The sequence below is a fragment of the Sciurus carolinensis genome, chromosome 3 (assembly GCF_902686445.1).
Source record: "Sciurus carolinensis chromosome 3, mSciCar1.2, whole genome shotgun sequence".
In the NCBI taxonomy this organism is placed as follows: domain Eukaryota; kingdom Metazoa; phylum Chordata; class Mammalia; order Rodentia; family Sciuridae; genus Sciurus; species Sciurus carolinensis.
This window is the reverse complement of record NC_062215.1, coordinates 42,433,988-42,447,357: the sequence shown is the minus strand read 5'-3', so window position 1 is coordinate 42,447,357 and position 13,370 is coordinate 42,433,988. Positions and strand designations below refer to the sequence as shown.

The window sequence follows — 13,370 nt, the reverse complement described above, 5'->3', positions numbered from 1 at the left end:
TATCAGATACATAGTTTGCAAGTATTTTCTCCCATTTTGTGGGTCATCTTTTCACTACACCCTCTCCCACCTACAGTACTAGGGATTGAACCCAGGGGTCCTCTACCACTGACATCCTAATTCCTTTTTATTTTTTTTATTTTGAGATAGGGTCTCACTACATTGCTTGGCTGGCCTTGAACTTGTCGTTCTCCTGCCTCCCAAGTAGCTGGGATTACAGGCTTGCATCACTGTACCTGACTCACTTCCTTGATAGTGTCCTTGATGCACAGGAGGTTTTAGTTTTGATGAAATCCAGTTTCTTGTTTCATTTGTGGAGAATTTAACCCAGGGCCTTATGAATGCCAGGCAAGTGCTCTACCAACTGAGCTACAACCCCAGCACTGTTGCTTATTTTTTGGCAGTATTGAATATTGAAGAATCTTGTTTTCTTCAAAAATTTCTTTCAACCAGATTTTGTAGTTTCCAGAAGTTTCTCACGTGCTTGGTTGAATTTATTCCTAGGTATTTTATATTTTTCAAAGCTGGTGTAAATGGGATTCCTTTTCTAATTTCCATTCAGATTGTTTATTACCTGTATATAGAAGAGACTATAGATTTTTGTTTGTTGATCAAATTCTCTCTACCTTTGCTAAATTCACATACTGGTTTTGGTAGTTTTTTGGTGGATTATTTGGAATTTTCTGTATGTAGGATCATATCATCTGGTAATGGTCAGAGCCTTACCTCTTCCTTTCTGATCTGGATTCCTCTTATTATTCTCCTTGGCTCGGTGCTCTGGCTAGCACAGACAGTACAGTGCTGAGGGGCAGTGGTTCAGTCTTCTACCTTCGAATATCCTGTGAGCTGTGGGGTTTTCCCAGTTGTTCTTTATGAGATTAAGGAAGTTCCCTTCTCTTCCTAGTGTATCGGAGTTTTTAATCATGAGATATTAACTTCTTAAAGACTTTGTTTTACTTTTTTAATAAGAAATTTTGCTGTATATGTTTTATTCTGACCAGTGCTGATTCCTAAAGAAAAGCCACCAATTACGGTCGTTGGTGATGTTGGAGGAAGGATTGCCATCATTGTGGTATGGAGACCTCTCTTACTTTTATTAATTGTAGCATGTACCATTGTTATGCTGTTGACTTATTAACTGTGAACATATAAAAGACCTGTGGATGGTGATGCAGCCAGGTAAGTTAAGTGTGATACAAAGTTGATTATAACTGTTTTAAAACACACATTAGGAGCTAGGGGTGTAACTCAGTGATAGAGCCTGTATTTAGCGTGCATGAAGCCCTGAGTTCCACTCAAATCGTCACACACAAACACATGTGCCAAACAAAAACACATCATTTTACATGTTATAAAACCAGTGTATACATGAAGGATATAATTCCTGCCTCTGTAGGTAGTTTAAAAAAGGACTAGAATGAGCACCTGGGTACTCATTGCTCCACTTGAGAGAAAGCCCTGTGGCCAGGTGCCCTGGAATCCTTGCCTGGGCTTTCTCTAGCCTCTTTCTTCTCCCATCCAGAGGTTGTCACTAGCCTGAGAATCAATTCTTATCCTTACTTATCTTTACAGTCTGCCGTGACAACTTGTATCCCTAAATGCTGTATTATTTTGCTTTGCTTGTTAATATTACCGCAGTTGATGTCTCTGTATACTCTTTTGTTCAGCACTATTGTTGAGATTTACCTGCCTAACAACATGGAATTGCATATTCTTCTTTTTCACTACTGGATGGTGTTTCCTGGTGTAACTGTTACAGAACTGATTATCTATTCTCAGCATTGAGCATACAGTTTTTTTCTGTTTCCAAATAACACTTTGAACATCCTTATACCTGTTTGTGGATGCACCCATGTGTGAGTTTCTAGGAGCCTGGGGCTGAGTTGAGGAGTCTGCTGGCATGCACACTTGCAACTTTACTAATGCTTCCAGGTATTTCTGAAGTGCTCATGACAGTTTTCCCAGCTCCACAAGGGGTGCCCCATGTCTTTCCCAGTGCTTGGTGATTTCGTTTGTTCCTTTTTCAAATTAAAAATCTATCTCCTATACAGGGTAACAGCTATCCATTAATTTATTATTTAATTGGCAAAGGCTATAGTAATTACTCTAAAGTATTACACAGTCATAGGAAGTAGGGGAAAAAATGCAGGGAGGTATTTTGTGTTTCTGAACCAACTTCCTCTGTCTTGCTGAATTAGAATACAGTATCACAACCTGAAATTAACAGTGCCATGAGCCACAGAGCTCATTTTATTTATTTATTACTTTTTTTGTGGTGCTGTGGATCAAATACTGAGCACCATTAGGTCGCACCAGTTACAGGTCCTATGTGCAGGTGTGTGTGTAACCAACCACTGCAGAGCAATTTCATCACAAAGCTCCCTGATGGCACCCCATTATGGTCACACCTTCATCTTCTCCCACCTGATCCCTAACTCCTGGCTACCACTGATCTCTCCTCTGTCTCTACAGTTCTTATATTAGGAATGTCATACGCATGAAATGTATAGTTTGTAAACTTTTGAGATTGATTTTTTTTTTTTTTCATTAAACATGATTCCCTTGGGATCACTCCAAGTCATTTTGTATTTTAATAATTTTTCCCTTTTTATTACTGGGCAGTGTTTCATGATATGTAGGTGTCATTGTTCAACTGTTTGTTGAAGGACATTTGAGTTGTTTTCAGTTTTTAGGCATTATAAATAAAACTGCTCTGCACCTTCCTATATGGGCTTCTGTGTGAACAGAGCTTTAATTTCTCTGGGTTAATGCCCACAGTTGCATTTGCTGGTTTACATGGTGGTTGCCAGTTTAGTCTCACAAGATACTGTTTTACCAGTAGCACTTTTAAAGTATTATCTGTATTTTTTTGATCATAGTATTATTGTTATACTGAAAAGAGTAATCTATGTGTAAAATGAATACATGGATATTCATACAACTCTAGATAAAGCTTGATATCATAAAGGAACTCCGGGGAGCCCGGAAACCTGTCATCTATACATTGGGAAAGCACTTAACTGAACTGGATGTCTTTATTTTTTTTTTTCCACAATTTTTTGTATGTTACTTTTAATTTTATTAATTAATTGTCCATTAATTTTATTATACATTAATTTTTTTGGTGTGGTTCTGGGGATTGGTCCCAAGGATTGAACATGTGCTAGGCAAGCACTCTACTACTGATCTACATACTCAACCTTACCAATGTAAGTTTAAATTTCTGTGAAGATTAAACAAAATTAAGTCTGTGAAGCACAGAACACAGTGATCAATGCACAGTATTTCATGACAAGTTGTTTTTTTTTTTTTTACAGACTACATTTTGATTGTATACAAATGGGGTACAACTTTTCTGTGGTTTTTACACAATGTAGATTCACATCATTCATGTAATCATGCATGTACATAGGGTAATAATGTCTGTCTCAGTTCACTGTCTTTCCTTCCCCCACCCCCTCCCGCCCCATTTCTCTCTAAACAATTCAAAGTTTCTCCATTCTTCTCTTACCCTCCCCCTACCACCACCACCACCCATCCCCGTTATGTATCATCATCCACTTATCAGAGAAAACATTCAGCCTTTGGTTTTGGGGGACTGGCTTATTTCACTTAACATGATATCCTCCAATTCCATCAGCAAATGCCATAATTTTATTCTGCTTTATGACTGAGTAGTATTCCACTATATATATATATATATACACACCTGCTTTATGACTGAGTAGTATTCCACTGTATATATATACCACAGTTTCTGTTTCCATTCATCAGTTGAAGGGCATCTAGGTTAGTTCCTCAATTTCGCTATTGTGAATTGAGCAGCTATGAACATTGATGTGGCTGCTTTACTGTAATATGCTGATTTTAAATCCTTTGGGTATAAACTGAGGAGTGGGATAACTGGGTCAAATGGTGGGTCCATTCCAAGTTTTCTGAGGAATCTCCATACTGCTTTCCAGAGTGACTGCCCAATTTGCAATCCCACCAACAATATATGAGTGTGCCTTTTTCCCCACATCCACTTATTTTTGCTTGTGTTCTTTTTTTTTTTTTTTTTTTTTTTTTTATTTATTTATTTTTTATTATTATTTTTTTTATTTATTTATTTTTTTTACGTTTACATAGGGTAATGATGTTTATTATATTTTTCCCCTCCCCCCCACCCCTCCCACCCCTCCCACCCCTCCCACCCCTCTTTTCCCTCTACACAGTCCTTCTTTCCTTCATTCTTACTGCTCTCCTTAGCCTAACTCTAAACCTAACCCTAAACCTAATGCTAGCCCCTCCCACCCCCCATTATATGTCCTCATCCGCTTATCAGCGAGATCATTTGTCCTTTAGTTTTTTGAGATTGGCTTATCTCACTTAGCATGATATTCTCCAATTTCGACCATTTGCCTACAAATGCCATAATTTTATCATTCTTCATTGCGGAGTAATATTCCATTGTATAAATATGCCACAGTTTCTTTATCCATTCATCAACTGAAGGGCATCTAGGTTGGTTCCACAATCTGGCTATGGTGAATTGAGCAGCAATGAACATTGATGTGGCTGTATCTCTGTAGTATGCTGATTTTAAGTCCTTTGGGTATAGGCCAAGGAGTGGGATAGCTGGGTCAAATGGTGTTTCCATTCCAAGCTTTCTGAGGAATCTCCACACTGCTTTCCAGAGTGGTTGCACTAATTTGCAACCCCACCAGCAATGTATGAGTGTTCCTTTTTCACCACATCCTCGCCAACACCTATTGTTGCTTGTATTCTTGATAATCGCCATTCTAATTGGGGTGAGATGAAATCTTAGGGTGGTTTTGATTTGCATTTCCCTTATTACTAGGGATGTTGAACATTTTTTCATATATCTGGTGATTACTTGTACATCTTCTTCTGTGAAGTGTCTGTTCATTTCCTTAGCCCATTTGTTGATTGGATTATTTGTATTCTTCGTGTAGAGTTTTTTGAGTTCTTTATAGATTCTGGAAATTAGCGCTCTATCTGAGGTATGGTTGGCAAAGATATTCTCCCACTCTGTAGGCTCTCTCTTCACATTTCTGATAGTTTCCTTTGCTGAGAGAAAGCTTTTTAGTTTGAATCTATCCCAGTTGTTTATTCTTGCTTTTATTTCTTGTGCTATGGGAGTCCTGTTAAGGAAATCTGATCCTGAGCCAACAAGTTGGAGATTTGGACCTACTTTTTCTTCTATAAGATGCAGGGTCTCTGGTCTGATTCCGAGGTCCTTGATCCATTTTGAGTTGAGTTTTGTGTAGGGTGAGAGATAGGGGTTTAGTTTCATTCTATTGCATATAGTTTTCCAGTTTTCCCAGCACCATTTGTTGAAGAGGCTATCTTTTCTCCATTGCATATTGTTGGAACCTTTGTCTAGTATGAGAAAATTGTATTTATTTGGGTTTGTGTCCATGTCCTCTATTCTGTACCATTGATCTACCTGTCTATTTTGGTACCAATACCATGCCGTTTTTGTTACTATTGCTTTGTAGTAGAGTTGAAGATCTGGTATTGCAATACCCCCTGCTTCGCTCTTGCTACTGAGGATTGCTTTAGCTATTCTAGGTTTTTTATTCTTCCAGATGAATTTCATAATTGCTTGCTCTATTTCTGCGAGGTACATCATTGGGATTTTAATTGGAATTGCATTGAATCTGTATAGAACTTTAGGTAGTATAGCCATTTTGACGATATTAATTCTGCCTATCCAGGAACATGGGAGATCTTTCCATCTTCTAAGGTTTTCTTGAATTTCTTTCTTTAGTGTTCTGTAGTTCTCATTGTAGAGGTCTTTCACCTCTTTTGTGAGATTGATTCCCAAGTATTTTATTTTTTTCGATGCTATTGTGAATGGAGTAGTTTTCCTAATTTCTCTTTCTGAAGATTCATCGCTTATATATAAAAATGCCTTCGATTTATGTGCATTGATGTTATATCCCGCTACTTTACTGAATTCACTTATGAGTTCTAAAAGTTTTCTGGTGGAATTTCCAGGTTCCTCTAAATATATAATCATGTCATCAGCGAACAGGGATAGTTTGAGTTCTTCTTTTCCTATTCGTATCCCTTTAATTTCTTTGGTTTGTCTGATTGCTCTGGCTAGAGTCTCAAGGACGATGTTGAATAGAAGCGGTGAAAGAGGGCATCCCTGCCTTGTTCCAGTTTTTAGGGGGAACGCTTTCAGTTTTTCACCATTTAGAATGATATTAGCCATGGGCTTAGCGTAGATGGCCTTTATAATGTTTAGGAATGTTCCCATTACCCCAATTTTTTCTAGTGTTTTGAGCATGAAGGGATGCTGTATTTTATCAAATGCTTTTTCTGCATCTATTGAAATAATCATGTGATTCTTAACTTTAAGTCTGTTGATATGGTGAATGACATTTATTGATTTCCGAATGTTGAACCAACCTTGCATCCCTGGGATAAAACCCACTTGATCGTGGTGCACTATCTTTTTAATATATATTTGTATGCGATTTGCTAAAATTTTGTTGAGAATTTTTGCATCGATGTTCATTAAGGATATTGGTCTGAAATTTTCTTTCCTTGATGTGTCTCTGTCTGGTTTAGGTATCAGGGTGATATTGGCTTCATAGAACGAGTTTGGTAGGGTTCCCTCCTCTTCTATTTCATGGAATAGTTTGAGGAGTATTGGAATGAGCTCTTCTTTAAAGGTTTTATAGAACTCGGCTGAGAACCCATCTGGTCCTGGACTTTTCTTTGTTGGTAGGCTTTTGATGACCTCTTCTATTTCATTGCTTGAAATTGGTTTATTTAAGTTGTGTATGTCCTCCTCGTTCAGTTTAGGTAGTTCATATGTCTCTAGAAATTTGTTGATGTCTTCAAGGTTTTCTGTTTTGTTGGAGTATAGATTTTCGAAATAGCTTCTAATTATGTTTTGTATTTCACTCGTGTCTGTTGTGATGTTTCCTTGTTCATTCCGAATTTTAGTAATTTGAGTTTTCTCCCTCTTTCTCTTTGTTAGTGTGGCTAAGGGTTTATCAATTTTATTTATTTTTTCAAAGAACCAACTATTTATTTTATTAATTTTTCCGATTGTTTCTTTTGTTTCGATTTCGTTGATTTCGGCTCTGATTTTAACTATTTCCTGTCTTCTACTACTTTTGGTATTGGTCTGCTCTTCTTTTTCTAGTGCTTTGAGCTGTAGTGTTAACTCGTTTATTTGTTGATTTCTACTTCTTTTTTTGAATGCACCCCATGAAATAAATCTTCCTCTAAGTACTGCTTTCATAGTGTCCCAGAGATTTTGATATGATGTGTCTTTGTTCTCGTTTACTTCTAAGAATTTTTTTATTTCCCTCCTGATGTCTTCTGTTATCCATTCATCATATAATAGTGTATTATTTAGTCTCCAGGTATTGGAGAAGTTTCTGTTTTTTATTCTGTCATTTATTTCTAATTTCAATCCATTATGATCTGATAGAGTACAAGGTAGTATCTCTATCTTCTTGTATTTACTAACAGTAGCTTTGTGGCATAAAATATGGTCTATTTTAGAGAAGGATCCATGTGCTGCTGAGAAGAAAGTGTATTCATTCTTTGTTGGATGGTATATTCTATATATGTCCGTTAAGTCTAAATTGCTGATTGTGTTGTTGAGATCTATAGTTTCTTTATTCAATTTTTGTTTGGACGATCTATCCAGTGGTGAGAGAGGTGTGTTAAAATCGCCTAGTATTATTGTGTTGTGGTCTATTTGATTTCTGGAATTGAGAAGGATTTGTTTGACGTACGTGGATGAGCCAATGTTCGGGGCATAGATATTTATGATTGTTATGTCTTGCTGATTTATGCTTCCCTTAAGCAGCATGTAATGTCCTTCTTTATCCCTTCTGACTAGTTTTGGTTTGAAGTCCACATTATCTGAGATGAGGATGGATACTCCAGCTTTTTTGCTGTGTCCGTGTGCATGGTATGTTTTTCCCCATCCTTTCACCTTTAGTCTATGGGTGTCTCTTTCTATGAGATGTGTCTCTTGCAGGCAGCATATTGTTGGATTTTTCTTTTTAATCCAATCTGCCAGTCTGTGTCTTTTGATTGATGAATTCAGGCCATTAACATTCAGGGTTATTATTGTGATATGATTTGTATTCCCAGTCAATTGACTCATATTTGTTTATGACATGATTTGGTTTCTCCTTTATTTGGCTATTCCTTTAGGCTAGCGCCTCCTGTTGCTGATTTGCATCGTTGTTTTTCATCTCTTCCTCATGGAATATTTTGCTGAGAATGTTCTGTAATGCTGGCTTTCTTTTTGTAAATTCCTTTAGCTTTTATTTATCATGGAAGGATCTTATTTCATCGTCAAATTTGAAGGTAAGTTTTGCTGGGTATAAGATTCTTGGTTGGCATCCATTTTCTTTCAGGGCTTGGTATATGTTGTTCCAGGCCCTTCTAGCTTTTAGGGTCTGGATTGAAAAATCTGCTGATATTCTTATTGGTTTCCCTCTGAATGTAATTTGATTCTTTTCTCTCGCGGCCTTTAAAATTCTGTCTTTATTTTGTATGTTAGGTATTTTCATAATAATGTGCCTTGGTGTGGGTCTGTTGTAATTTTGTATGTTTGGAGTTCTATAAGCCTCTTGTACTTGGTTTTCCATTTCGTTCTTCAGATTTGGGAAATTTTCTGTTATTATTTCATTGAATAGATTGTTCATTCCTTTGGTTTGTTTCTCTAAGCCTTCCTCAATCCCAATAATTCTCAAATTTGGCCTTTTCATGATATCCCATAGTTCTTGGAGATTCTGTTCATGATTTCTTACCATCTTCTCTGTTTGTTCCACTTTGTTTTCAAGGTTAAATATTTTGTCTTCAATGTCTGAGGTTCTGTCTTCCAGGTGTTCTATCCTATTGGTTATGCTTTCTATGGAGTTTTTAACTTGGTTTATTGTTTCCTTCATTTCAAGGATTTCAGTTTGGTTTTTTTTCAGTATCTCTAACTCTTTATTGAAATGATCTCTTGCTTCCCGTATTTGGTCTTTTAACTGTTGATTGGTGCGATCATTTAATGCCTGCATTTGCTCTTTCATCTCCTCCTTCAATGCCTGCATTTGCTCTTTCATCTCCTCATTAGCTTCCCTGATCGTTTTAATTACGTACATTCTGAACTCCCTTTCTGACATTTCTTCTGCTCTGCTGTCATTGGGTTTTATTGATGTAGTATCTAGGTTTGTTTGGGACATTTTCTTCCCTTGTTTTCTCATAATGGTCAGTTGTCAGTGGGACCCTGAGATATTGCAGTTTTCCACTATTGGCTTATAGTGTCCCAGTAGATTTCCAGTGTATCACCTCCCAGCCTTCAGTAGCCTGATGTCTTGGAGGAATCTGATAAAGCAGCTCATTCGAAGAATACTGCCCCTAGCCCCCTACTGGTTCCACATTTTGGAACTGGCTCTGTGCGGAAATGCTCTCACTGTGGGCCTGCACCGTGCAGCTGGCCGTGTGGGAAGAGCCCACTGCCGGAGTGTGGAAGACTACCTTGGGAAGACTCAAGCTGCCCTGCCCGGCTCTGCTAAGCCACCTCTATCTGGGCCTGCCACCCGGGCTGAGCTTTACCCAGTGGGCAGACTCACCCGTGGCTCCACTTCAGTCCGAGTCTCTCAATGCCTCCCCTTCTTAACTCCTGGGTTCTGGAGCGACCGGGGGTGCAGTCTCCCTCTAGGCCGCCATCTTGGATCGCCCCGTGAAGAGAGCCCGCAGCCGGAGTGGGCAGAGCCGCCTGAAGAGGTCTCCGGCTGCCCTGTCCTTATCCCTGAGGCTGATTGCAGATCGAGGCTCTCCGCTGGTTCTTTGCAGGAGTACACTGCACTGCAGCAGCTCCGGGACTCGGAGCGTGCTCTGTTCAGACAGGCTCTCACTAGCGGGCCAGTTCCGTTCAGAGAACCTGGAGAAGCTGGCTGTGTGGGCGGGGCCCACCGCCGGAGTGCGCAGGACTGCCTGTGGATGACTCTAGCTGCCCTGCCCGGCTCCGATAAGCCACCTCTATCTGGGTCTGTCACCCGGGCCGAGCTTTACCCAGTGGGCAGACTCACCCGTGGCTCCACTTCAGTCCGAGTCTCTCAATGCCTCCCTTTCTTAACTCCTGGGTTCTGGAGCGACCGGGGGTGCAGTCTCCCTCTAGGCCGCCATCTTGGATCGCCCCGTGAAGAGAGCCCGCAGCCGGAGTGGGCAGTGCCGCCTGAAGAGGTCTCCTGCTGCCCTGCCCTTATCCCTGAGGCTGACTGCAGATCGAGGCTCTCCGCTGGTTCTTTGCAGGAGTACACTGCCCTGCAGGGGCTCCGGGACTCGGAGCGTGCTCTGTTCAGACAGGCTCTCACTAGCGGGCCAGTTCCGTTCCGAGAACCTGGAGCGCTTGTGTTCTTGATAATAGCCATTCTGATTAGAGTTAGATGAAATCTTAGGGTGCTTTTGATTTTCATTTCTCTAATTAATGGAGATAATGAACACTTTTTCATATATTTGTTGAAATTTTGGAGATTAATGCTCTGCCTGAAGTGTGTGTGGAAAAGATTTTCTCCCATTCTGTAGTCTCTCTTTTCACGTTATTGATTGTTTCCTTTGAAGTCTGGTCCTAAACCAACATGATGAAGATTGGGGCCTACTTTTTCTTCTATTTGGTGAGGATTTCTTATTATTTAAAACAGCAGTTGCCATTTGTTTTTCCCATTGTAAAAACATATACAAAAAGCATATTTCTCATATGCTCAGTGAAGAAAATTTAGAAAATAAGGAAAAATAGCAAGAAAAATCCTGACGGATAGAGGCACAGTTCCATTACCTTGAGTAAAAAACATTTCAGTTTCCCTCTGCATTTAAAAAAATTATCTGAGCCATACCTTGAGCACCTTGCATTGGAAAAAGGTATGATTCTGGCCAGTCACATACAGGGATGGAAACAGCCCTTTCCCCAGGTAACCTAAGGAGACTGCAGCCCTGCAAATGGTGAGTGCTGTGCAGGATGAAGCTCATGGTAGAGGCCTGGAGGGACATTGTGGGGGCCTGGTGGCATACCACCTGTATGTGTTAAAACTAAACAACAGATCTGTCACAGTACCTTTAGGCAGCCCCTTCCTTCTGGTTGTCTAGCCCATCTTTGCAAGTGTTCATGTGCCCTTTGCTCTACCCGTGATTTGACAGGATGATATCATCGATGATGTCGACAGCTTTCTTGCTGCAGCAGAGACCCTGAAGGAAAGAGGTGCATATAAGATCTTCGTAATGGCAACTCATGGCTTGTTGTCTTCTGATGCCCCCCGGCTGATTGAAGAGTCTGCCATTGATGAGGTAATGGGTTTGGTTAATGTGGGTACACTTGCCTGGGCATTGGTATGTCCAAGACCTTAGTCACAGAGAATTGGTACAAGAGGATGCTCATTTGTGTTAAAAATGGATTCAAATGTGGGCTAAATTTGCATTTCATTGATTATAAGCAGCTTGTCTGACACTTTAAAAAGAAATAACTTTGTGACATAAAATTTATGTATCATAGAATTCATCCACCTAAAGTATACAATCTGATGGTTTTTAGAGAATCCAAAATTGTGTAGTGATTACACCACAGAAGTGAGATCATACAGTATGTCATCACCTGAGATTAGCTTCTTTTACTTAGTGCAGTGTTTTCAAGGTTCATCCATGTTGTAGCATGGATCAATACTTGGTTCCTCTCTATGACTAAATAATATTCTGTGGTATGTACTACACTATGTTTTTCACCTGTTGCTGGAAACTTGAGTTCAGTTTGTATTTTTTACTATTTTGAACAATAGTGCTATGAGCATTGATGTACAAGTTTTTGTGTGGATGTGTTTTTAGCTCTCCTGAGTATATATTCCTAGGAGACAGAGAGCTAGTTTATATGGTAACTTAATGTGTAAACTTTTAAGGAGCTGCCAGACAGGTTTCTAAAGCAGCTTAAGTAACTCACAGTCCTGACAGCATTGAGGAACCTCCGGTTTCTGCACATCCTCCCCAGCACTTGTTATCATCTGTTTTCAGTCATAACTATCCTGGAGTGTGAGGTTATCAAATCTTAACCCAAGAAACATGGATAGCTTCACATTGATTGAAGGGAGGGGAGACCCCCTGTCCTGTTAAGTAGGCCTCAGAGATTTGAAAATACATTGCATTTTCAGATCAAGCCATGAAGCTGCTTAGCTTTCAGTTTTCTATTGTTTAGTTTTGTTTTCCTTTTTTGCAGTGCTGGGCATGGAACCCATGACCTCATGCATGCTAGGCCTGCTCTCTTACCACTGAGCTACACCCACAGCCCCAGAAGCTACTTGACTTTCTGATGCTCTTGGTTTTTCCTCTTGCTTCTTAGGTAGTGGTTACCAATACAATTCCACATGAAATTCAGAAGCTCCAGTGCCCCAAGATCAAAACTGTGGACATCAGCATGATTCTTTCAGAAGCCATCCGTCGCATTCACAATGGAGAGTCTATGTCCTACCTATTCAGAAACATAGGCTTAGATGACTAAAAGGCTTTCCTTTTTTAAAACCCCCAAGGGCCAAACTGGAAGCACAGGCATGAATACTGTGAGGACCCTTCTGGCTGGAACTGGATTACTTGATGGAACCCCTATGTTGTATTCCTCCCCCCTCCTCCCACCCTCTCCCTGTGGATTCCTGGGAACATAGAACAACTTTTTATGTTGGGTTGGGTATTTGAGTTTTGGGAGCAATTTTTATAAAAGAAAAACTATTCTCCTCTTAAATAAATTAAGACATGGTTGTTTTTAGTGTAACTATTAAAAAATAACACTTGGAGTAAGATCTTTGAGCTCACAAACAGCCTTTTATCAAAGTTACTTAAGCCAAGTGTCCAGAAATATTGTTAAAATGGTCTACTCTGACACCTGCAATTGAAAAGCCAAAAAGATTATACTGTTGACTCAAGTAAGTGATGTTTTTAGAAATGCTTTTATAGACAAGCATATGGAATATGTGGCTGTATTTATTTTCTTCAACAAAAGAAGGAATATAAAAATTTGTGTTTGTGTGTGTTTTTTAAAACTTAATGTTCTGGCAGTTGTTTTATAACTGAAATAAAATGTAAGCAGAATATATGTGCTGTGGTTGTTGAAATGTTTATCATCTTGTTAAATTTTCTGCATAAAGTTGCAGAAGGTACAAGTAGCCTCTTTGGAGGTAGGTAGCCTCTTAGCAGGGTAATGCTTTCTGATGATTGATTAGAGATGCTGAAAGTTCTGATGTGAAGTCACTTGACTGAGGCAGAAGTTTGAATCTCAGGACGAGAAGTGGTAGAGAGGGTGTGAGCAGCCCTCTGCATCTGTCTTTGACTCCTGTCACAAGAACACAGCCATTTTTGCATCA

The 13,370-nt window shown here is 39.5% G+C and overlaps 1 protein-coding gene across 7 annotated transcripts in view; it reads left to right on the top strand.

Annotated features, from left to right (window-relative positions):
• The window catches only part of Prpsap2 (phosphoribosyl pyrophosphate synthetase associated protein 2), a 44,535-nt gene extending 31,435 nt beyond the window's left edge, over positions 1 to 13,100 (top strand). For all 7 annotated transcript variants that reach the window (XM_047544265.1, XM_047544267.1, XM_047544262.1 and 4 more), the window contains 3 exons: positions 1,002 to 1,072; positions 11,170 to 11,316; positions 12,356 to 13,100. In XM_047544265.1, the coding sequence (XP_047400221.1) occupies positions 1,002 to 1,072; positions 11,170 to 11,316; positions 12,356 to 12,514 (377 nt within the window). In that variant the 3' untranslated portion in view covers positions 12,515 to 13,100. The remainder of the gene's footprint in view (positions 1 to 1,001; positions 1,073 to 11,169; positions 11,317 to 12,355) is intronic.
• Positions 13,101 to 13,370: the final 270 nt, after the last annotated feature.